General features: G+C 31.4%; 1 protein-coding gene across 6 annotated transcripts in view; it reads left to right on the top strand.

Moving 5' to 3' along the window:
• The window catches only part of LOC118204229 (epsin-2-like), a 95,912-nt gene that overhangs the window by 43,509 nt on the left and 25,041 nt on the right, over positions 1-27,362 (top strand). For all 6 annotated transcript variants that reach the window (XM_085826826.1, XM_085826824.1, XM_085826825.1 and 3 more), the window contains exons 4-7: positions 867-927; positions 9,641-9,957; positions 17,617-17,683; positions 20,288-20,383. In XM_085826826.1, coding sequence (XP_085682952.1) covers positions 867-927; positions 9,641-9,957; positions 17,617-17,683; positions 20,288-20,383 — 541 coding nt within the window. The remainder of the gene's footprint in view (positions 1-866; positions 928-9,640; positions 9,958-17,616; positions 17,684-20,287; positions 20,384-27,362) is intronic.

Genomic DNA, 27,362 nt, shown 5'->3' with positions numbered 1-27,362 from the left:
CTGAGACATATTCAGCTGTTTTGAAATCTCTCTGTCTTAATTAAAATTGTTGGTTGTAGTACATGTCACTGTAACTGTTAACTATTTATTATGAAAGCAAAGCATTTCTGTAATGGTAATTTTGCCATTCATTGTCATGATATATATAATTTAGTTATAGATATTCATATTATATGATTGATTCTACAACAGCCAAAAAGTGTTCAGTGAATTTTGACTAAAAATATCCATCTTTTGTCTTGCTGCTTAGGTGATTATAATTTTCTTCAGAGGGAAAAGGGAGATAAAATTTAGAATTTACTTCACTCTTCTGAAAGAATTATGATAATTTCAAAGACAGACAATTTTCTTTACAAAGTGATGGCCTGGTATTTTAAACTATAACTTACTTTATCTGGCATTTTAGGAAGTTAGTTATTTATAAAGTTCTACAAAAAAAGTAGCCTGCCACTGGCAATAATATAACAAAATGGAAACTATCTTTTTGATGCAATGTGTACAGAAGAGGAGGTCATATCAAATCATTGGACAGACAATAAAAGTCTGTGGCCTCTTACAAAGAGTATGGTGCTGGCATTAAAGGCAAGCTACTTTTTTTTTTTGTGAATAATGCATGATGATAAAATATGATTAATATAAAACTAAAAATATTTAATATTTTATATTTCTTCTTACAAATACATTTAACTTAAAACATTTACTATAGCATTATAACCAATGATAAATATTTTAAAATTATTGTTGAGTTCATGTCATTGTGTCTAATTACAAACTTAAAAATTCATTTTAGTGTTAATTCATCTAGAAGGTTATCAAATGCCTTTCTTTTAAAGCAACTTTTGAAGACTGATATTTTTTTCTTATAGCATTATGGTTCCTCAGATTTTAGTCAAGGCTCATTTGATGAAGATATGTTATCTCCTGGAGGTAAGTTTTAATTATTTTTTACAATTTCACAAATTGTGAAAGAAAATGATTTGTTAAATAGAATTATTTAAAAAATTCTCTAAAATCCCTTCTCAAGGAAAAAAAAAATTGAAATGTAGGATGTCAGGTAGAGCACTCAAAAGTAACTTCACAAGCTGAATTCATATTAGTGATATGAAACTATAGAATTGTGTACTGTTGAAGTCAGAATCACTTGCACAATTATTATATGCTAAGTTTTTTTTTATTTCATTTGTATCAATTAGTACAATGCTGATAACTATATTTTTTAATCTAATTTTATTGTTTATGGTAGTAGTTAAGCAAAATTCATATGGTTCTCATTCTGGTATTACATTTTATTGCTTTTAAGCCTTGAGTATCCTATCTTTTAAAGCATCTAAATTACATAGCTTGCAAAGAGCCAAGCTACACAACAAAAATAAGCTAAGGGCTGCATACAAAATGTAACATTTGACAATGATTATCATATGACATATATTGCTGTTGCATGCGATAAAATTACATTTGCTTTTAATCCAAAAGATATTTATTAGAGAATAAATATAAACATAATATTTTTACTTATGAATACTTAACTGACTACATAACCTGTTTTATTATGAACCATTATATCTGAACTTAGTATGATAGAAATGATATATGAAGAGTGTAACAAATATTTATCTGAAATTTTTGTCCTTTCTTCATATGATCAGGGTGAAAAAAAACTCATAATGTGCTTTAAAATAGATATTTTGTGGTCAGGGATTCATGTTGTAACTTAAAACACCATAAATCTTTCTTGTATGAGTGCAACTTAAAAAAGGTTTGATTAAATAAATTTTCTTAATTCTGATTGCAACAACAGTCAGATCTTTGTTAACAGATAGTGGTAAAAGTATATTTTAGGGTACCCCTTGCCGATTTTTGGCGGTACATCGATACCGTGCTTGCATAACGCCGATTTTTGCGCCAAAAATCGCCGCTACACAAAGCCAAAATAACAACACAATTGCATAAACTCGGTATCCATGTGCACACCGACCTATTTTCACTTTTAAAAAAAATCCCCGAATTGCACAAAAATGCATTTGCGCACTGCCTTGACTTTATCCCACGTCGACCTATTTTCACTTTAAAAAAATCCAAGAATTGCACAAACTTGCATTGCGCAGTCTGTTCACTTTGTCCATGTAAACATTGATATATTTTCACTTAAAAAGTCAAAGGAGCACCCAATTCTGCAATACAAGCAAACAAAAAATACATAATCTCAATAAACTATATTTTAAATCAAACAATAAAATAATATCAAAAAGGAAAAACATGTTATACATTTAAGCACTACAAAAAGCAAATATCCACTTACCCTATTTAGAAGTTCCTTCGTCTTAAGTCTGTGGCACACAAAATTCCTTGACAGCATCCAAAAACTTCCTAAAATGACCTGAACTCAAATCCATATATCAGCGTCACAACATCTGAACCTTTCTTCCTACAAAACCATTCAAATCCATCTAAACGGTTTTTACGTTCAACTAGATGCATGTCCTTCCTACATACAGGACACTTATAATGGCTAATAAGTAAACCTTAATTTACACACCAGTCAATTAACGCTCCTTTCCCCTTTCGTTCCAAATCATACAGAAACTTCAAATTAATCTTATGAGATGTGAAAAATGCGAGTTCAGTTTCTTCAGTAAGCCAACGAAAGATAGAGAACTCACTTTTGAGTGGATGGAGAGTTTTATTGTAAATACCATTTGCAAGTTTACAGCTAAAGGCCTCATTCAATTGAAACAGCGGTGATCGCTCAAACAGCGATTGTTGTATCCAGCATTAGCGATCACTTTGGAAAACGAGTGATTTTTCGTATTCATTTGAAACACTTCCCTAGCAGTTGAACTCGTAGGGGTTGCCAGAGGTTACTTGATGCGCGATGCTGTTTGTCACATGGTCGGAAGTTGCGTTTGTTTCGAAATAACCAATGAAAGAGCTACCAGATGTGCAGGTTGACTCCTCGTAACCATTCTTTAGGGTTGCAGTTCACGTTTGGTGTGCCATCTTTGGCTTTTCAGCGCTATTGTTTCAAAGTTTTATCTATGAAAATTCTTCAAAGGTATTATTTTATTTTAATTCCTTTATGAAAACAGCTAACCTAAAAGACACATTCCATTCACATAAATCATATACATGTGAAAAATATGGGTCAAGTAATTTTTGCATACTGAAAAAAAAAAGTGATTCAAAAGAACTTTTAAAGCAAAACAAAAGAAGAATGTACCTAGTTCTATTAACAACTCAAAAAATACAATGTAATATATTCTAAAAGGAAAATTATATAATACACAATGATGTAGATTACATATATTTAATAAATACATAAAACTCTATAATGACTCTAATATTCATAACTATATAATAAATGCCAACACATATCACATCATGGTACATAACACTGCTATGAAAGGAAGAATTTTTAATTAGAAACATACCTTTTATATTTATTTGATAACATAGATGAATAAAATATGAAGATGACAAGAAGTTATGAAAACACGTTATGCAACTTAAGAAACAGTAAGAAGCGTTTTAAGTTATTGCAATATCATAAGGCACTGATTAGGAAGTAAATATCATTTTTTCATTCTTTTACATCAGTAATACTTTTTTCATTAAAAACTTAGCAGTGAAAGCCAAAACAGATTTATCATTAGCGCCTCTGATGCAAGGTCACACAAAAATAAACTTGATTTAGCAAATTTCTAAAACATTAAAATCAAACCTAGTAAATTACAGTAACATATATTATTAAATTATTTTAATTACACATAAAAAATTGTCTGAATTAAATTAAGAATCACTGACTAAGCTTGTACAGCATTTTAAAGCATATTTTATGTTGATACATTGGAAATAAATTGACAGCAATCGCAGTTAAATGAAAGAGCTGGAAATACAGTCTACATGATGTATAAATACAGTCAAAATTATTCGTTAAATACCTAAATTGATGCTTACCTTCTTCAAAATGAATATAAATATGATATATTAATGTTACTTTAAGGGAAACATTAAATAATGCATAATTTCAATCATATTATCCAATGTTTACTTTTTTTTTTTTTACATTGGAGGCCGACTGACAGATTTGGCGACAATATAATAAGGTCAAAAAATAACATACAATTTTAAACCATGAATCCCGCATTAAAATTTTAATAAAAAGTGCACTTCGTAGTTATAATCACGCACAAAATTGAAATCAAATGTATAATATAATTATTTAAACTTTGTCCTTTCGCGATAATAACAATAAAGAAAATCACATCAGCATCTACTTATCGCCGTCGGTATCTGCGTATTGACTATACACATTCTGATATTCATTTTGTACATATAAAATCAGTTTGTCATAATTAGTGATACTTAAATGATAATATACATTTCGCTGAAACATGAACACTTATTTTTTTAACAATTATGAAAACATACGAAGCTGAACTTACTTCAAAAGCACACGGTCTTGTGTTTGGAATCTATTCCAATGGACAAGAATTAATTACCCATTTTCTTTGTATTTCTTCATTTCTCGGGAAATAGAACATACTAAAGTTATTTCTGGAACGATATGAATAATTTGATGCAGTGCATCCACGCATATTTCTCTGAATTAGGTAGCAATCCATCAACACAAATGTAAACAACACAACGCTAAATCAATGTCCACTAGCAACAAGTGCACTTAATTTGGATACAACACAGATGATGTGTCGGCTGCTCTTGCTAGGATCCTTATACACCCTATACTTTGATATAAGTTGATGCTCACTCAGCAGATCTAAAGCATTTTCTTTAGCACACTTGATTTCTGTCCTCTTGAAAATTCTTCAAAGGTATTATTTTATTTTAATTCCTTTATGAAAACAGCTAACCTAAAAGACACATTCCATTCACATAAATCATATACATGTGAAAAATATGGGTCAAGTAATTTTTGCATACTGAATACTTCTTCTTGAAAGCACAAACAACACAGTCACCATATTGATTCGATCGTTTTTCGCCGAGGAATGATGGGTTCCAAGTGATCGCTATGAGAACAAGCGATCGCAAGCTCAGAGTGATCGTTGTGTTTCAATTGAATACCAAAACAGCAAAATCAATCGCAACTGATGACGTATGACGACTAACGATCACTAAATGTTTCAATTGAATGAGGCCTTAAGTCTGAGACTAGAGAAATAAATACACTGAAATGCAATTGACATTGTCCGAAATTAGAATCTTCTCACAAAAATTTATCATAAAATGGCAATTAGTGCTGCATATTTCCTTGTGTTAACATTGCTTTGTCTGCTGTGTTTTCATAATTTTGATTTCTGAAGCACATTAAATTAACCTTAATTAAATATGTTTAGTGTAGAATGTCGAATGCATAGTTTGTTGTCATTTTTTGAAAATGTAATTATTAGTTGCTTTTGATTTCAGATGTTCATTTTTTTTTCTTTAAATGAGCTTAATATCTACTAAACATCTCAAAACCAATTCTTCTTTACAATCACCATTTGTAAATGCTCACCTTTCCATTTGTTTTTCAAGTTATATGTAACATGAGCAATTTCAGCCATTCTCAGGGTCACTTTGAACTAATTAACCCTTTGAGTATGCATTTATTTGAAATTTTTTTTTGCATTTAGAGCATATTTTACCCTTTGGCTACATTTGATGTATTAGTACATCATGCATTTGTTTGAGCAAAGATGCACATGACGTTCTGATATGTCATTGAAACTCGGACAAGATTTAGCTAGTTTATTCTGGTTTATTTCAAAGTAATGTATATCTATTGCAACAGACCAAATAATTTTAATAGTTTGGTGAACCTTGTTTGGGATACATAACTCCATATTGACAGAAATAGAGAATATATTTTATCAAAGTGATAATAACAGTTTTAATGAAAGTATTTATTCCAAGTACTGCAGAAAACTATTTTACATCAGTTACATTTTCGTTTTCTTCCCAAATCCGTTCACCTAATTTTTCACGAGAAGATTCACTATCACTGCTTGATGAGCGTCTTGTACATCTTCGAATAATTTCACTATCATTATCACTTACTAGTTCGATATATTCTTCATCATTTTCATTTTGAAATTCCTCTTTATTGCTTAAAGGATCATTATAAAATTCTTGATCAGATTCAAGATCACTACTTTCATTAAAACTGTTATTATCACTTTGATAAAATATATTTTCTATTTTTGTCATTATGGGGTTGTGTATCACAAACAAGGTTCACCAAAGCACTGAAATTATTTGTTCTGTTGCAACAAATACACATTACTTTGAAATAAACTAAAATGAACTAGCTAAATCTCAACTCAGTTTTAATGATGTATCAGAATGTCGTGTGCATCTTTGCCCAAACAAGTGCATGACGTACTGATCTGTCAAATATAGACAAAGTGTTAAGCTGATTCTCTGTAGATGTTTCCAGTCATTTTCTGGACTTTTGTTTATCCAGATTATATTGTTTTTGTAGAATATCAGTCATATTGTGTAATTCACTTCGCAACCATTTTTTCTGCATGGTGAAAAAATATTTTAATTTTTAACTGATAACCATTTAAATGGTATTTACTAGGTACATTTTTGTGCTTGTTTCTTTTCTTGCAGATATGTATACCATTTAATGGTTTTTGTTGCCTCTGATGCTAAACTTTCATAATATATATCATTTTATGAAGCAAGTGCAAGACAGTATAAAAGTATGCTGAATTAATGATTTCATAAATTGCTTTTATCTAGACCAGCGGTGCCCAACCCAAATCGGTTGGTGGGCCAAGTAAAAATTTACTGAACTGAGGTGGGCTGCACACATCAAAATAAAACAACAAATTATTCAAAATATTTTATTACCTTACAATTGTTGTGACACTTGTATTTTACTGGATATTTTTTAATATCAACAGATAATTTAGTCAACATGCATGGTATTTGATTGGTCATGCTTTCATCAAGCAACCTGCTGTGATACTTTGTGTTTACCAGGTTTAATTTGGAAAAAATGACTTGCAGCAATAGTTCAAATGCTGATATAATGCACATAGCTAATCATTTTAAATTTGGAAATTTATCTTCAAGGATAAATTTTTGATAATATTCAATCTTATTCCCTTCGCACAGGCATTTTAGCTCGATGTTGGAATGTAATTTTAAATTATTTTATCATGTTTGAATGTAATTACAAATGTTCCATTTATAAATTTGGAGTTGCTGATTCCACCTCTACGTCAAATGGAGCTAAAAGTATTGTAAACATTTCCTCAAACTTTTGTATGTAGGAGAATCTGGTGTTGAATTCTTCAAGTAATTTTCCAATTTTCATAGAATATTTGAAGAAGTTTTTATGGTCACTTTTATAGTTATTTAACTATGGGAAATGAATCAAATTGATTGACCGCAAATGATTTTCGTAAAGCTGAAGCTTTGCTACAAAGGCTTTTAACAATTGGTAATCAAATTATTTTCACCTTGTAATTTCTGGTTTAGCTCATTCAGTTTCATAGTTATGTCTGTTAGAAAACATAAATCTAGAAGCCATTGATCATCCGAAAGTTCACTTATATTATGACCATTATTGTTCATGAAAGTTTCAATTTCTTCCCTTAATTTCCAAAATTATAATAAGCAGTTTCTGTGACTTAACCACCGAATTTTGGTGTAATAAATGAGATCACCGTATTCAGATTCCAGTTCCCTAAGGCATTCTTGAAATTGGCGATGCTTCAGTGGATTGTTTTTAATTGAACAACTTTCATCACATGAGACATATTTAACACTCATGCACATAGATTCTCGATGTGCAAAAAACAATGACCAATGAATATTTCAAAATCATTTGAACTGTTTTTCAAAGCTTTTATGCGATAGAAAATTAATGTAACAGCACCAACATTTTTTCCAACCACTGAAGGGGCTCCATCTGTTGACCTTTTCCATCCTACAAGATTTTTCAAATGTATCAGACAACTTTATGTGCAATTTATGACAGCATCCTTAATATCTTTTCCAGTGGTAGTACCTTTCAAACTAGCAATTTCAAGTAGTTCTTCAGTAATATTCATTTGACTATCGACACATCTAATAAAAGTAGCAAATTGAGCAGTATCATTTATATCTGATGTTTCATCCAAAGCCACTGAGATATATACGAAGCTTGTAATTTTGTATAGCGATGCACAAATCTCATTTGAAATGTTTTCTATTCTTCGTTCTACAGTTTGACATGAGAGACTAATTTGAGTAAAGAGATTCAGTTTTTCTGGACAGATTTCTTCAACTGCAGCAATTAGACAGTCTCTGATATAGTTACCATCTGTAAAAGGCTTCATATTTTTAGCAATAATGTGGATACTCGAAAGCTAGCACTGACAATACCATTTGATTGAGCAGTTTGCTTATGAAATATGTATTGTTGAGATGTCAAATTATTCTTCAAAGATTTTAACTTAGCTTTCCATTCGCCAACAGTAAGTTTATCAATTTCTCCATGTTTTTGTTCATAGTGTCTTTTTAGGTTGTATGATTATAAAGTTGAAATTAAATGATGACAAATCAAACATACAGCATTGTCTTTTACATGAATAAAAAAAGTACAAATTTTCCCATTCACTCTGAAACTGTCTATTTTCATCTTTAAGTTTTCTTTTCTTTTTTTAAATTTTTCTTTCAGCCATGATGAATAAATATCTGATAGAAATATATACTATAATTATTGATATGATCAAAAAACAGTAAGTTTATCTTTTACCTGATCACAATCACAGATTACAATCACAACAAAGTCGACCAGATTGCACTTTTTGGCGAAAGAATATCTCCTAACCTACAAGGTTCTTATCTACAGTGGATTTGTGCTGCTTGCTATCTGACGTTACGTAGTATAGCAACTATCTACGTAACATCTTCACATTTTGTACTTGCGTTACAGAATGTCTGCATAAAATTGATTTAGATTTAAGTTTTCAAAAGTTTTATTTCAAATGCAAAGAGGCAATTAATCAAAGAACGGTATTGTAAGCAAAGAAGAACAGCAGTGTAATTATTACACTGTTTGACAAAAAGAAAAAAAAAAAAGAAAGAAAAGAAAAAAAAAAAAAAAGAAAAGAAAATAAATTGGTTGATGGCCAAATGTTTATTTTCTTATTGCTTGGAAGTTAACTGAAGGGGGAAAATTATTTCGGAAAACATTGCACGGGAAGAGATGGGGATGGGTCAAAATATGATTTTTTTTATTCAGTCGTCTATAGTCCAAATGTCTAAAATAGTATAGACTGTTAGAAACCTCGATTGCACCACAAAAAGTTTTCAAATAGACCACAGGTTGGGCATGCCTGATATGGACACTTATGAAATGTCTTGCCATCTAATGATATATAGTTACAAAATTAATAAAACTGTTGTATTGGATCTTTATTGGTTCTTCATTTTGATATGAATAAGTTTAATAAATTTTAATGGAATTATTTCCTATGAATTAATTATAAGTTATATGCGAGTTTCCCTGTGCATTAAAATTATTTTAAAAAAGTCATTATATTTTGTATTGTTATTAAATATAAAAGAAAATAAAAAGTGTAAACTTCTATTTTCAAACCAGTGAAACTAATTTTTTTTTTTTTTTAATTACTTATTCTAGCTTTATCACTGTCAGAGCTTGAACATGCTCGTCCTCAGACAGCTGGAGAAGAAGAGTTACAACTGCAGCTAGCCTTAGCAATGAGCAAAGAAGAAGCTGATCAAGCAGAACGATTGAAGAGAAATGATGATCTAAGGCTTCAGATGGCACTTTCTGAAAGTGAAGAGGAGTTTAAGAAGAATCTTTCATCTGAAAAAACACATTTGCCACAATCATCATCAGCTGTGGAGGATTTATTAGGTTTAAGCCTGAACGTTAATGGCAACAGCCAGCCTCCCATGATTGATCCGTGGGGTTTGCCACTGAATACTTCAAAAGTATGTCTTTTGAGAATTTACTTTTTATATATTGTTGAATTATATTTATATTTCATGCACATACATTTATGCATTATGAATTTTTGAAAAGAACATGGAACAACCAAATATATTTTGTAGCAGTTATGTTCTACTTGCTCAAGTATTGGGTCATCCAGAAAATTCTACAGTTTTTCAAACTGAAGCACATGTTGTTACTGCTGATAAAAAGTGATTTTGATTAAGCAAATGTTTAAATGTGATCTTCTCTGCTCATGTTGTGCAATTCTAGCATGTGTTGTAACATAATTTTCATTTCATAGTAATGCTAAGTATGGAGATCCCAAAAGTTATTTTGGTCATATTAATGCCCTTCTCTTTCAAAAAAGGCAAAAAAATGCTTGCCAGACTGCTTGTAGAATTTGTTCTATATGTGGGCAAAGTGCTCTTTCTTATGACAGTTCAAAGGTGGATTTGAAAAGTGTGGAAACTTCAGCCTTGATTATGATGCCCACTCTGGACAGCCATCTACTGTAAAAGCATCCTCTGTAAAAAGAACCTGCTATTGAAAATCCACACTCAGTGTTTGTCAAAGGTAGTAAGTATCTGAAAAATAAAGTGCATAATCATTTGTAGAATTTCAAGTATGGTATGCTTCTACAATGTTTGGTTATCCCATACTTTAACAGAGGAGAATATGTGTGCTCAAGTTTCAGCTTGCGGTTCTTTGCTGAAATAAAGAAATAAAGAAGCTCCTTTTTCTGAAATGGCTTATTACAGAATATGAAAAATGCATACTATACAATAATGTGACAATAAAAAAATTTTAAAAAAGTTATGGGGTAGGCCAAAAGAGCCTCCTTTGGTAATATCAAAGAATGGTGAGACTACAAAATTCTGTACTGTGAATTCTTGTCATAAAATCAGTCGATAAGTTTGGAAAAATACTGTTTCCAAATGGCACTTTAAAAGCAGAATTTAAGGCTAAGTGCCCAGAACTGACCAGTCGAGATGTTGTCTTCCCTTATGGCAATACACAGAGATATTGAGTATGGCTGGGATGTTTTGTGTCATGTTCAGTAGTCACCAGACTTTGCTCCCTCTGATTTTGATATCTTGGGGGTCACTTCAAAATTCTCTGAATAGTCTCGAGCTCACTTCTTTGCAGACTGTCAAGCAGCACCTTGACATTTTCTTTAAGAGTAAACCTAATGACCTTTTTTAAAAAAAGGAATATTTCAGACCTAGAGAGATGGCAAAAAGTCATAGAACAAAATGGTGCTTATGTGATTCAATGAAATTTCTGAGGGGCTGTCATAAAAAAACTGCAGACATTCTCAGATGGTCAATATTTGCATTATCTGCTGGCTAATTGAAAATACTGGTAATAAATACCTCTGCTGGCTAATGTCTGAAGTGAAACACGATAGGTAAAAATTTTCACTTAACAAAATATAGAGCAAATAATGTAATTAAATTGATTGTAATTGTAATTTATAAATGGATGATTTTATATAATTCTGCTGTGAGCAAACATTATTTCTGAGCAATCTTTATATTTGTTTTATTATAATATTCTTAATTTGAAATCTTAAACATAAAATCTTGTGATGTGCATATGAAAGACTAGTCAAGATACTGAAATTCAGCATCTTAATTAATCATCTATAAATTTGTAATAATAAATAAATAAATTAATTAATGATAATAATTTAAATACATGCTGTAACAGAAATAATAATAATAAAGTACATAAATGTAATAAAATAAAGTACATGCCATAACAGAAACTATCAAAACAAAAAATAATTAAATAAATAAGTGCTAACGTGTGATAAAAATATATAAAATCTTGATAAATTAACTGTTATAACTTTATTCTTGGTAATTACACAATGTAACAATCAGTTTTTTTTTTTAAAGAGCAACAGCAAGTGAGAGAGTGGAAGCATGAGAGAGAATGTGACATGTCCAAAATAAAAACTCTGTTCAGAATGATTTAATTTTAATTCAGCTTTGTTTATTACATCATTCTGATTAGTTAAATTTTTATTTTCAAATTTAAAGTTATTCATGGTTTAAAAAACTCATGATTTTTACATAATGATAAAGATATTAGCATTAGTTTTGAAATAACATAGTTTATAGATATTCCAATAAGCATTTACTATTTTTAGAAAAGAAAGAGAAATAATCAAATCAAAAAGAAAAAGAGTTAAAGAGCTATTGAAAATTATATTTTAGCTTGTCTTTTTTTATATATATTTTATGTGTTATCATACTGTAGTATAATTCAGTTATTTCATGAAACAACTGGTCAAGGCAGGTAAAGTGCGTAATAAATTAATAATTCCACACTTGAATTGATTATTTCATAGAATAACATGTTATTCTATAAATTAACTAATGCTAAGTAAGTTAATGAGATATTTTCTCCTTACCTTCTTGATGTAATTGGAAGCAAACTCGATGCATATTTGAAAGGTTCAGGGTTCGAGTCTCAGCAAGGGCACCGCTTATTTTTCATATCTCCAGCATTAGGAAAAAAAAAAAAAAACACTTAATGACTCTACAAGTTATTCCGCGTGCCTTTGTGGTGTTATTAGAAGCATACTTAGCACATATTTCAAGAGGTCCAGGGTTAGAGTCCTGGGAAGGGCATTGCTCATTTTTCATGTTACTGGCATAAAAAAGATAAATAATAATATTAAAAAAATAATAATAATGACTCTACAAAGTGTAAAATAAACAATTATTCTAAGTTATACAGCATGCAATAAAATCATTTGTTACAATAGAAATTACTAAAATGGTACTTGGAATTGCATAGAACATTACTGCTAAAATAATTTTTCTTTTTAAACTATCGGAGCGATTTCTCTATATCTAGTACTTGCTAGGTATTACTCAGTTTCTGCTCACAGATTGCAGGTTTTCTGTGCAAATTTTCTTTGATTATTTTACACTTTAGTTGGGTATGCGATTATTATTCTATGAAATAATTAGTAAAAGTGGAACATTATTAATTTATTGCACATCTGATCAGTTATTTCATGAAATAATGGATTTCGTACTTTAATGCTGGTGTGTGTGTGTATATATATATAGAAAGTCGTTTTAAGATTTCAGTAAGTTTGCATTTTTCAATTATTGTTTCAAATAGGTTTTCAGCTTTTAGCTGTTTAAAGTTCAGCTTTAACCTTTTTATTTATAGAAATCTCTAAATACAGTTTTTCATTTTCTTGATATTACAAGTTTAGTTTAGCATAATCGGGGACCTCCCAATTTATTAGTTTGTTTAAATGACTATTAGTTTTACTCTTTATTTTTACTTGATTTTGAATTTCGGATTAGCATATATTGGTTTTAGACCAATTAGTTTGAGTTTCAATTTACATAATGTAAAGTTCTATGGCTTCTTAATTGTCATTTTGGCATTATGTAATGTTTTATTCTTTTTTCCAAGTGTTTAGAAAATGTGTAGGGAAAATTCTAGTACATTTGAGATTCAAGTTTTCGGTTTTATATGAATTTTAATGTCTTTAATAAAAATTTGATGAAATCATTTTACGGCTTTTGATCTCAAATGGACCAGGAGAACACAACATATTATTACAAAATGTACAGGCACGGTGAGATAGCTTCCCCACAAAGCAGTTTTAGGGTTGCCATAAAATGGCAGGGGAAGGCAGAATATCCCCCCATTTGGTGACGAAATTGGTGATATGCCATGGACAAATGGATAACCTCCATTTGTCTTTAACAAATTCTTACCATTTTAGCCCAGATTGTTCTCAAACACCAACCAAAAACTATATAAACCCTACTGGTGGAGAGTCAGTCAGTATTGAGTTGGTGTCTCGTCTAGTGAGTCGATCCCTTTGGAGTCGATCGAGTTGATAGCCGGGCAGCGAGTGCAGAGTGGGTCGTCGAGTTCACCGAAGGAATCTCTTAGTGTATCGCGGTTAGTGCATCGTCGAGAGAGCATGTTGAGCTCTGGGAAGGACTGAACCAAAGAGTCGGGAGCCTGTGTGTCGTCAAGTGCATCGCGAGTTGTAGCGTGGAGAGTCTCGAGAGTACGTGGAGTTCCAAGAATGACCGAGCAGCGTCGGAGCCGTACTCTGGTGCTTTGCAGTGAAGCTGTCTCCACCGTGATAGCCTGATAACCTGAAGGCTGTGTCGCTGATCGTGTCAGCGTGTTTATAGTAGTTCAACGACGACTGTTTTGGAGTTGTCCTGACAATACTGGCAAGTGTGTTTCAATACTTCAGCAAGTGTCGTTGTTATTCACTCCAAATTCACACGAACCCGTACAAACGTGAAGGAGGAAAATAACGTAACAACTGGTGTCAGAAAAAAAAAAAAAAAACGAAACAATATTTTCGAAAACATATTAATCAACTTTTATAAAGCTTTAATTCATTTTCCCCTGATGAGTTCTGAATTGGAGTTTCAATAAAAGGAGATTATTTTTTATTTGTATAATTTTGTATATTTTCCTTTTTGCATTTTTATTTTTCAAGATTGTCCTACTATGAATTCTCTCATTAATTTGATTAGTTTTTATATTGTGTTAAACCTCTTGCACACGGTTGCAATTATTATATTATAAGGGAATTGGCTTGCTTTTATTCCAATTTACTAATTAATTTGGATGCTTTAAGTTTACATATATATGTTAAATATAAAAAAGTACGATGGCTTTGCTCTATGCGAACATGCAACCTTTAATTAACTTTCTGCAATTTAGGATCTTCTCCCTAGACCAGTACTTTCTAGAATATGCTAGCCTATTATGTAACCGCTACTAAAAATGCTGAGTATGCGCCATTTTTCAGTCAGACTGCTTCCTAATATCTCTGTTACAAGACTCTGTGCTGCTCTGTCTCTCTTTCTTTCCTTTGTTAGAAAATGTGATGACGCATAAAGTTTAAATTCAATCATACTTAGTTAAAATCACTATGGATATGTAATTTAGAAAGTGTCATCTAAAAAGAAAATGATCTGCTAATTGGATTAAATAAAAATGTCCAGTTAAAAGCTAAATCAACTTGTCTCGTCTTTTGGATTCCACTTTACCACTTTGCAAAAGCAATTCCTGAACTTTGATGCTAAGCTTCACCGTGATTGCTAAAATATCACATATATATGTAACTAAAGGAATATTTACTTTTTATTGAAGTATAAAGCTGTACTCAGACTGGTCTCTTGGCGCAAAAAGCAGAAAGGGGGGAACGCTTTCTGCAAACGCCAATTCACACAAATTAAAAATTTTGCTTCAAAAGTTGTCATATGCACACAGTAGATAGATGGCTCTTCATATGGGAAAACTAAGAGAAAGAGAGATTTTTTTTGGGGGGGGGTATTTTCTGCTTGAAATGGATTCAATTTTTGTTAGATTAAGACTTATTTTACATCTTGCTTTATGTAGGAAAAGCAAAATGCAGTGGTATATATTAATTATTAACAGATTGCAGCAACAGAATGCAAATAATTTAACTGAAGAAATGCGCTTGAATGACATTGAAATTTCTTTTAATTACTTTCGTATGACGCCTGATGAGTTCTATGAATTTCTAACCTTCTTTGAACAATTTTTCCAAAAGCAGAACACTAATTTTTGCCAGAATATCAATAAAAGGGAGTATGCATTTTGTTGAATAATAATTAAAAATTCTTAATTGCATATTTTGATTTTAGAAAGCGAAATGTTTTATGGGATAGAATGCTATAAAATTTTTTGCATAATGTATGAACTCTTCTTAATATAATTGGTTTTATTAATGAAAAAATGATATTTAGTTTAAATGTATGTAGCATTTATAGGCTTATTAAAGTAAATATCATCCTTGCAAAAAGGAAAGCAGTTACATAACCCCCCCCAAAAAAAAGCTAATAAAGAATAGAAATTTAAGAAGTATTTTAAAACATAGTTTCTGCTTTATGTGCATATTTTTTACCCTTAAGTATATCTGTAATTACTTCAATCACTCATTCATATATTAGTGAAGAGTCACTATCTGAAGTTTTATTTTTATAAACTCATTTTTGTCTAAAACTAATTAAAGTAACTGCATTTTGTATAATATTTCTTTTTCTGTTTCAAAATTTGAATTCCATACTTTGAAAATTTGCAAATGCCCATGCAAGTGTTCTTTAAATTAATTAAAATTTATCATCAGTATTAAACCACTGCTCAGTTTATTATATAATCTGTGTGAAAAATGCTCATGCATATGGATTAAAATTCCTAAAAGTATTCCATAAAATCCATTCTAAAATTGAATATTATCTTGATCCAAATGACACATACTGACAAGCTTCCTTTTTGTATAAATAATAGTTTTCTTAATTTTTTTCAAATAAATGGTGTACTTATCACCAGCTCAGAAACTAAGGTAAAAAAGTAACTTTATTATAATACCAGTATCACTTTTGCTAGTCTAGCATCAGCTGAAATGGCTTTTACATAAATTGTTTGATGAATTAAGCTAAAGTCTTGTTATAAGAAGGATATTGCAAGCAATGCTGCTTGGAAGGTCAACATTATTTTTGTAGTCTATGAAAAACAAATGTAAACTTATAATAATAACAATAAATGCAATAATGACAACAACAACAACACAAAAAAAAAAAAAAAAAAAAAAAAAAAAGAAGAAGAAGAAGAAGAAGAAAAAAAAAAAAAAAAAGGATGTGGTAGATAAAAATTTGATGTATTCACCTCATCATTGAAGGTAAGAAAATCAAAAAAGCACAGCCTATCTTCAGAGGAAGCTGAATAGGCATCTGTTCTCTGAAACTAGCAATAAATTTTTCTGTATTTTTTTTTTAAAAATACCAACTGTGTCACAACACCGCCCCTGGGCCCTGGTGACACTTTTGGTCTAAAAGCCAATGCTTTATCCATTAGGTAACAGGAGCAACCTCAAATTGATATAGATTTTAAGTAAAATTCAAAATCTCAGATTTAGAAACCTATCATTATTTTCTGGTAATAATCTATTGCTTTAGATTACTGGATAAAAGTTATCAACCATGTTTTCTTTATGGTTGATAATTAGGATTTATTACTTTTATTAAACTTAAGAATTTTCTCTTAAATAATATATTCATATATTCTATTAACATATTCATTTTTAATTGGCATCTGAAATTTTACTAAGATTTTTGCATATGATTTTATATTTTCCACGACAAGAATTTGAAAGTATATTAATGTAAAAACAATGGTATAAACTGGAGATTTGAAGTGAGATATCTAAAACTGACACCGCAAAAAGTTGAAGATGAGTCAACTTGCATGGTCTTTGGTCATCCAAAAAGTACTAACTCTGAGCTCCCTTCTGATGAGTTACCACTTTCCGCCCAAATGCATGATTACGTTGGTGGGGATAAGGTAAGGTACTTTTCTGTTGTGCACCTGCCACATGTTGTAGTGCCAGTGAAAGAGAAGCCAAACACAACAATGAGAGCCAGTGATAGAACCATCTGGAGACCAAATCATTTGTGTGTGTGCATGTATATTTAGTTTAATACATTTAATTCTTTGTATTTACAATGAAAAAAAACTTGCCAAAATGTGTAGCAGATAGATGGAAAAGTATCGTGTATAATTAGAAAAATTAGATAAGTCGCTTTATAAACTTAATTTTAACATTTTTTGTTTACTTTTATTTTTAGAATGTGAATAAACCTGATAATGTATGGAGTAGTAGTCCAGTGTTGCCAGAACAGAATCAAAATACAGGTAAAAATAGTTTTAGAGGCAAAGTGGCATTGAAATTAATGATATTAATAATAAATATATAATAAAAATGCAAGCATGGTGCATCCAGATATTATTCGAATTGTGTTCATAATATTAGTCAAAAATTTTGATCTTTTATATTTTAATGTGAGAAAGCATACTAGCAGAATACAATGTATTTTTTCATTTTTGAAGCAAGCAAAATGTGCATGTTGGAATTAGAAATATTTTTAAACTTAGTCTGTTCTAGAAGTCAAAAATAAGCATGACCGTTTACTGAAAGATTCTGGTGTCATAATTGGCCAAGAGCCTTATTCCATAGGTATCCAAAGGCTTGGCTCTAGCATTTTTGGGGCCCTAGGAGATCAGTACATTTGGCACCCTGTAAATAAGATTTAGATGAATATGTGTATCAAGATTAGCCTATAATATGTGGTAAATATGTAGTCTTTAAATGTCAAAAAAAAAGTGGTTACATATTATGTACTGACTTGTAATTCTTTGTTTACTTTATGAATCTTTTGCTTATCAAAAACAAGTATTCCATTTATAAAAATGGATATAAAAAGTAAGCTTGCTGTTAAGACAGCATGCAAATAAGTGTTCTCTATCAAAGTGTGCAATGTACGGCATTGGAATTTTTTTATAATTTACAGTGATGTTTCAAATCAATTTGCTATATTATATAAATCAAGTGTGGTATCTTAAAATATTCCATATCCATCCATTAAAAATGAAACCATTTCATTTTTAATGGATGTTTTTAATGGAATTCCACACTTTTAATTATTAAAAGTATAGAATGATAGAAGTAAATCTGTCAAGTCATATACTTTTAAAATATGCTAATATGTGTTTAATCTATCATTCTTCCAAGAAAACAATGTATTTTAGCAAGCAGATTTTGTTTTCATCTAAATTTACAATGAATTTCATAAATAATATTTTAGCTATCTTCATAATTCCAGCAGCCCCCCTCCTTAACTATGAGCATGGTCAAATTTATTCGCCAGACAGTATATTTGAAAGCATGAAAAATATACATCTTGCTTGATTTTATCTGCAAGATTTTTATCTTGCTTGGTTTTCTGTCATAAGAATGCTAACCAGTGTCTAAATAACTGATGTTGCAAAACAGTTTGGTTACATGAGAAAGAAGTTCTGTAAATTTTAAAATAATATACATGTTATATACAACATTAGATTAGCTTTGATCATGGTTAAAAAAAAAAAAGAGAGAGAGAGAGAAAGGGGATAAGGAAAAAGAAAATTGTATATTGAGATGACATTGAAATTATTCTGCTAGATTAGTGAACAAGACTAGTGTTCGCATATTTTCAAGTGATGACCTCATTATTAGACCTCGTTAGCTGATTATTGTTTTTACAATTATCAGAAAGTAAATATCTCAAAAGTCAATAAACCTCTCTCTCAAGATAATCCTGTATTGTTTTGGTGGAGCAAGAGTCCAAACGTAAAGAAAAAAAAAATTATATATATATATGTGATGTGAAGCCTGCAAAACTCTTAAAATGTATGTAACCTGAAATCCAGGCTGTGCAAATCTTCTGTTTATTATGGGGTATGTAGAATTGTGTGCATAATCAGGAAACAGTTGCTATTATTCATTGTGCTTTAGAATTCGAAACACATGATACTGCATGATTCATATTTATAAGCTTGAATAATTTACAACATATGAAAAAAGTCCATCATGTTTCTGACATTGAACACAGAGGTAACAATTAATAAAATGTATTGCTGAACTTGGTTCTGCAAAGCCACCTTCCCCCCCCCAGTCTTTTTATTTTTATCATTTAGTTCATCAGCAAAACTATTAAATGTTAAAGAATTGGCTTTATTGGCCTTTTATTCTTATAGTTCAATTAGGAAACATATAATCATGTAAGATACCATTATTGGTTGTTCAGTATTTTATTAGATTCTCATTTATCTATAACTAATATACAATTATTTGTTTCTTTTTACAATGCAGTGAACCTATTGTTCATTTCTTTGGCTGCTACCTTTTAGGTTTACTTTACTTACCTGTAGTCAGCCCATTTAGTGCTAGCGTATGTAACATTTAATATTGGCTTTGTTTGAGTAATTCGCAGAGCATGTTAACTCTCAATTTTGTCATTCATAGAAGTATGACAGATCCATAATTATATTAGCCAGCCAATGGCCAAGTGGCTAAAGCTACAAAATACTGCCATTTTTATAAGTAACTTAAATTCCATCAGATTTTTCTTAGAAAGTTCTTCACAAAAGTATCCTGTCCCCTTCCAGGCAAATAGCCAAGTCTCATCAGTCATGAGTTTAAAATCCTTATCTGCTTAAGCATTGTTAGCATTGTTTCTATTTGTAAGCTGTATAAATTTTTGTAATGAGTATATTATTTTCCTGAAGGAAAGTCATGATTCATTGAACACACATATTAGAACAGAAGTATTGAAATACAAATTCAAAAATTGCTAGTTACAGACAGTTATATTTATTTATGCCAGATGCATAAAAATTTATTTTAATGTATATTCTTTATAAAAACACTGATATCAAAAACATTCTAGTAAATATTATATAATATTTATTTTCTAACAGTAAGGAATGATCCTTGGAGTCCTACAGTATTTGAAAATTCAAGGAATGATGTGTTAAACTCAAGTGCTGCTTTTTCAGTATCACAGGACAGCAGTGGTAAATTCTTCTTTTTTCTTTTTCTTTTTCTTTTTTTAAAATTAAATCATGACTTTTTCTGTAAGTAATAAAATGTGTATGTGATTAGTATATAATTATGTGTATGTATGTAATGCATTGAAGCTTTGAAAGCCAAGATAACTGACGTGATAAAAATATTCATTTTAAAAACTAAATTTTATTTTATTTATTTATATTATAATTTAGCTGTATTATATAAATGTTTGAAGGTGTTTCAAAATATTCTAAGATCTATAAATCGACATCAATCACTTTTAAAATGTAACTTTTAATATGTACAATATATACAGTTCATAGATCAAACATGGTGGTTCAGTTGACAAATAAATCTATATGCTTTCATAATCGAAAATCGAAATCAAATAGGAACCGAAGTGTTCCTAATCAAATAGTGTGCGAACCATCAGACATCCATCTATCGAGCTGCCAGTGGAGAGTCTATGGAAATTCAGAAGGCACGTCGCGTCGCGTTAACATGCAACGTTAGCGCCATCTATCAATTAATCAAAATAATTTCCACACACTCCCCACCTGAACTCTGTCAAGAGTTCACATTAATATAACAACAATCAAACTTATATCAATAAGTATTTTAACATATAATTATAAAACAATTGTTAAGTATATTAAATGAATAGAAAATATATTCAAATTATAATCACTATACTAAATTCTAAAAAAGGTATGTTATCATCAAATATAATTTGACACTCAGTAAATTTAAACTATTCTTAATCTAAGCATATGAAATTAAACTAGTAAAATAAACAATTGCATAAAAATCATATTCAATCTTATTCATATTATTAAACAATAAAAAATGTTTTTAAAGTTCTAAAGGATATAATAATTGAACTGATCGTTTTATTATTGTTCCATCAGCAGTTTTTAGTTCACAAGAACGAACTTTATTATCACGACCATGAAAAACGTTTATCACTCTGCCACAGTTCCACAAAAGTTTGCACTTATTGTTGCCTTCAATTAAAACAAGATCATCGACTTTAAGATCATTGTTCGAGAATAAACATACTCATGAAACACAAACACTAAGCTTTTTTGGACTGTAGCTTTATTTCTTTTAACTTCTGTTTGGATGGACATTCTTGCCATCGCATAGGTGCACCTCTCAGAACGCAAACAAGCACAATAATAATGGCCGCTAGCTAACCACGTTGTCGTTTTCTCCCATCGTGGTTGCCAGATCACTTCTGCCTTAACATACCGCCCGGGTTGGGCATTTGTTACATAGTTAACAATGACCAAAATTAAACAGTTTTAAATCACCATATAGTCCAAATCATATATCACAAAATTTAAATTGATACACATGAACAAAAGCAATAAACATAATAAACCACAGAACATGAAATGCACAACATCTAAATTAAAATACAATGCATATATATAACAATTTTTTGAACTCAGGAAATATACATGAAATTATGTAACATCTACTGGTAGTACAGCTAATTTAGTTATTGGTCTTTTTAAAAAACCTGACTTAGTTCTTACAATACAAACTCTAACCTTTTTATCCTTACCATAAATTACCTCTTCTATTTTACCCAGTAACCAAGGCAAAGTGGGCATGTTGTCTTCCTTTACTAAAACTATAGTGCCCTTTTTAACGTTATCCTTAGAGAAATACCACTTAAATCGTTGCTGTAAATGACTGATGTAATCATTTTGCCATCTTTTCCACAAATATTGCGTTACTTTAGTAGTACGCTGCCAGCGCTTTAAAGAACTATCATAAAAATCAGTTAAATCAGGCTCTGTTATTGATGTTAAAGGTTGCCCGACTAGAAAGTGTGCGGGTGTAAGAGCTTCTAAATCATTGGTGTCATTTGACAAAGGGGATATTGGACATGAATTAAAAATTCCTTCAATCTGGTTCAAAATTGTAAGAAACTCCTCAAATCTAAAAATCAATCTCCCAATTGCACGCTTAAGATAAAACTTAAACGACTTAACACCTGCCTCCCAGATACCTCCAAAGTGAGGAGCCCTGGGAGGGATAAACTTCCAATGAATTCTTTCAGATGTCCGATATTTGGTTAAAAATTCATCAGGGTATTTCAACAAATTGTAGAGTCGCTTCAATTCATTGCTAGCCCCAACAAAATTTCGAGCGTTATCGCTAAATAAGGTTGCGCATTTACCCCTTCTAGAAATAAATCGCTTCAAAGCAGCAATAAATGATTCTGTAGACAAATTTGAAACGATCTCGAGGTGGACTGCACGAGTCAAGAGGCAAACAAAAATTGCAACATAAATCTTGTGCACTATGCTCTTCTTTTGAGTTGTATACTTTATACCAAAAGGACCACAAAAGTCAACACCAGTATGGTTAAAGGGAAAGGATGGATTCAGTCTCTCTAATGGTAAATTTTCCATCTTTTGATCCAGCAATACTGGTTTTACTTTGGCACACGTAACACATTCTCTTACTATCTTTCTAGCAAGATTACGCCCACTTATCGGCCAAAATTTTTGTCTCACACTATGCAAGAGCGCTTGTGCTCCAGTATGAAAGTTTCGAATATGGTAGTGTAACATAATTAAATGAGTCAGTTTATGATTTTTTGGCAGGACAGCAGGGTGCTTTGTGTTAAAGGGTAAGTTAGCTTCCTGCAGTCTAACACCTACTCTAATAACTTGAGATTCATCTAAAAAGGGACATAAAAATTTTAACTGACTATTTTTACATACTTCCCTTCTCTTACTTAATTTCTTGAATTCTTCAGGAAAGTTTTGACATTGGACTAAGGAAAGTAATTTATTTTCACTTAGCGAAACCTCATCTACTGTCAGATGACCTACTTGTTTTTCCTTGGATCTACAATTTCTTATAAATCTTAAAACATAAGCAAAAACATTAATTAATTTAGCATAACAATTAGTAATACTAAAAACATAATCCAAAAGAGAATTTTTAACAGTTACGGTCAAATTTACATTAGAAATAAGTTTCAGTTCGCGAACATAGTTCTAATTTGAATTTTCAAAGTTATTATTAACACTATAATTGATGACCTGTTGATGCAGAAAATTTGGTCCTTGAAACCACAAAGAGTTGTCAGCAATAATTTCCGGTCTCAGACCGCGAGAAATTAGGTCAGCGGGATTGTCTGCTGTTCTGACATGTTGCCAGCAGAAATCCTTAGTTAGCTCTTGGATACGAGCTACTCTATTTGACACAAACACTTTTAGAAGATGAGGAGATGTAGCAATCCAAGCTAACACAATTGTTGAATCTGTGTACAGAATAACTTTGTCAACATATAAACTCAAAGATGTTATTACCTTACACACAAGTTTGGAAAGGAGCTCTGCTGCACACAACTCCAGACGAGGAATGGTTATTACCTTGATAGGCGATACTCGAGATTTGCTGCAAAGTAAAGTCACTTTAACTTCGCCAATTTTAGAGACACAGCGGAAGTAAATTACTCCACCATATCCAAACTTTGAAGCATCAGCAAAACAGTGGAGCTCAATTTCTTTAATTGATTCTATTAGAGTGCAACGAGGGAGTTTGATTTGTTTCAACTCTGGTAGGGCCTTTTGAAATGTCTCCCATTCTTGTTGCTCTTTGAAAGGAAGTGGATCATCCCACTCTAGATGTAAAAGCCACAGCCTTTGCAGGAATATCTTAGCACGCATGATTACAGGCCCTAGGAAACCTAAAGGATCAAACAGTTTGGCAATATCAGCCAAAACCGTGCGTTTTGTAAAGAATCTTGACGAACTAGACACAGTAAAACTAAAAGAGTCTTCTTCTGGATTCCATCTTAAACCTAGAGTCTTTACGGTGCTTTGTGAAGATTCTCCAAAACGATACTCTTGTTTTTCGAATGGAACTTTTTCTAAAAGAATTTTTTCGTTTGAGCACCACTTGTGCAATTCCATTTTCGCAGATTGTAGCATGTCTATTAACTGCCGCTGCAATTCTACAGCAGTGGTGACATCTTCTGCACCAGACAAAATGTCATCAACATAAAAATCGTTGAGTGTCGTTTTAGAAGCCAATGGATACTTATCTTTTTCATCTAAGGCTAACTGCCTCAAAACTCTTGTTGCTAAAAAAGGCGCTGATTTTGTTCCATATGTTACCGTAAGTAATTGATAAAGTTTAGATGCATCATTCAACGTATTTTTCCAAAGTATGCATTGAAGTTTTCGTTGCTCAGGATCTATACGAATCTGCCGATACATCTTGCATATATCAGCAGTGAAAGCCACCTTGTGTTTTCTAAATCGTAGCAAGATAGCAAACAGGTCATCTTGAACTACACCTCCATTCATCAAATAGTCGTTTAATGAAACACCAGACGATGAAGGAGCCGATGCGTCGAATACCACTCGTAACTTAGTTGTACTGCTGTCTGCCTTATAAACACCATGATGAGGCATTATGTATTTAGGAGTTTCCGTCACACTCTGCATTTTTTGCATATGCCCTAACGCTTCATATTCACTCATGAACTCACAATATATCCTAGACATGTCAGGGGTTTTGTCTAGTCTCTTCCACAAATTATTTAACCGCTGGGTGGCTAATTGCGAAGAATCACCCAAATGAACATCTTTCCTTAATGGTAGCGTCACTACATATCTACCCTCAATATCCCTCTGATGGGTTTTTCTAAAATGCTCCTCACATTCTACTTCTTCTTTATTTTTTAGTTTGAGAGATTCTGTAACAGCCTCAATTTCCCAAAAGGACTTGATTAGTGAATTTAAGTCTTCTTCGACTTTCATAAATCCGCACTGAATCGTATTGCCTGAATTTGAACCAACATTTACACCGGTAGTAATGTATCCAAATACGGAATTTTGAAGAGTTAAATTAGAATTTCGTGGATGAATTTGATCAGCCTTCAATAGTTCATAAAAGCATTCTGCACCTAACAAGGCATCTATTTTCTGGGGCTTGTTAAAATGAGGATCCGCTAGTTTGATCTTTTTCGGAAGCTGTGAAAATGAAAATTTAAAATAATTCACTGGTACTAAATCATTAATTTTAGGTACAACAAAGAATTCGAGAGCACGGTGGTAATCACGCTTGTTTGATATCACAGCAGTAAGCTTGGATTTTACCGATAGAGCTTTTCCATTTAAACATGAAATTGATATGTTAATTTTACTCCCTTTTATTCCAAGCCTATTAGCGAAATCATAGGTAAAACACGAACACTGACTTCCGCAGTCAAGTAAAGCTCGACAAGCAATAAAATTCCCGCAAGAATCTTTAACATAAATAATAGCAGTAGATAGTAATACCTCCTTCGAAATCACTTGTGAAGCAGTTACAGACGAACCAGTAAATTCCGAATTGTTTATTTGGTTGCAATTAGATAACATTTAAAAACATCTGGCGTCGTCAGGGTTTAGATTCGAGTTGTCTACTAAAGGAGGGTCAGAATTATTAGCCGGTGCTTCCTCCTTCCCCACACAACTCGCTATAGTAGCAGGTGAATGCGAAATGTCTTGATTGGGAAAATGCAGTAAACTATGGTGTTTTTTCATGCATTTTGAACAGCTGAATTCTGAACGACAGTTCTTTGCAGTATGAGTCGGATTAAAACCCAAGCAATTAAAGCATAATTTATGTTTCTTAACAAATTCAAGACGTTCACTTACAGTCATTTTCAAGAAAGAATTACATTTATACAACTTGTGAAAATTGATACTTTTACAACAAATACATTTAAAATCTTGACCTTTAACATTTGACACTAAGGCAGTCACCTTTTGAATAGGTTGACCCTTTTTTGCATTAAACACATTAGATGACTTTGACGACTGCAAAGTTCGAGCATGATTTTTTAGAAATGTAATAAGCTCAGATAATTTAGGTAACTCACTTGTTTTTGAATCTCTTTCCCACCAAAGATGAGTGGAAACATCCAATTTTTGCAGCAAAATATATGCAAGAAATGTTTCTGCGAATCCCTCTATTTTTTGGTCTAATATTTCCAGAGACCTTACACTTTCATTCACTGTGTCTACTAATTTCAAAATAGAAGACGGGCTTTCATTTTGTATGGGAAATTGACATGAAACGCTTTATCTGAGCGAAAACCTGATCACGTTTATTGGAGTATCTCTCTTCTAAAAAATCCCAAGCAATTTTATAGTTATTGTCACAAATTGTGACTGATTGAATAATCCTAGCTGCTTCGCCATGAAGCGATAACTTCAAATACGAGAGCTTTTGGGAATCCGATAATGCATTATTATTATGAATGCTTGAAATGAAAAGATCCCGAAAGCTTAACCAATCTTGAATATTTCCACTAAAAGACGGCAAGTTTAATTTAGGTAATTTCATACCTTGTGCACTGGTATTTTCAATCTTTACATTACTTGCATCTTTAGCACTAAATTTTGACATTTGTCGTTTAACCTTAACCCACAAAGTATCAATACTGTCTTGAACAAATTGTTGTTCAGTTACATATTTGTCAAACTCTTTTTCATCAACTATTACAAATAATTTATCAAATAGATCTGAACACTCATTATTAAATTTTGCACATTTATTTTCAAAAAGTTGTAACTGAAATTCATCACAAGTATATTTTTCGAAGTCTGATGTCGCTTTCGTTATATTTGACTTTAAAATTCTTTTCTTAATTAAAAGTGCTTCCATAATTAACGTTAATTAATAATACCGAACGTATATGAGCAAATTCACTTACCTCCGTTTGAGGTAATCCAAATGAACCCGAAATTTGTAAATCCAAACACACACTAATTTTTATGTCGAATGCGAAGTAACATATCACACTTTTTTATCAATTTAACACTTCACCTTTAAGCTTTTTAACCAGCACTTTATCCATAGGCACTAATCTTCCTACCGGGTTGCACGGACCACAAAATATGTGTTCGAGAATAAACATACTCATGAAACACAAACACTAAGCTTTTTTGGACTGTAGCTTTA

The sequence above is a fragment of the Stegodyphus dumicola genome, chromosome 11 (genome assembly GCF_044657685.1).
Source record: "Stegodyphus dumicola isolate Sdum_Otavi_A_Nest chromosome 11, ASM4465768v1".
Taxonomy (NCBI): domain Eukaryota; kingdom Metazoa; phylum Arthropoda; class Arachnida; order Araneae; family Eresidae; genus Stegodyphus; species Stegodyphus dumicola.
This window is presented reverse-complemented; position numbering and strand designations above follow the sequence as displayed.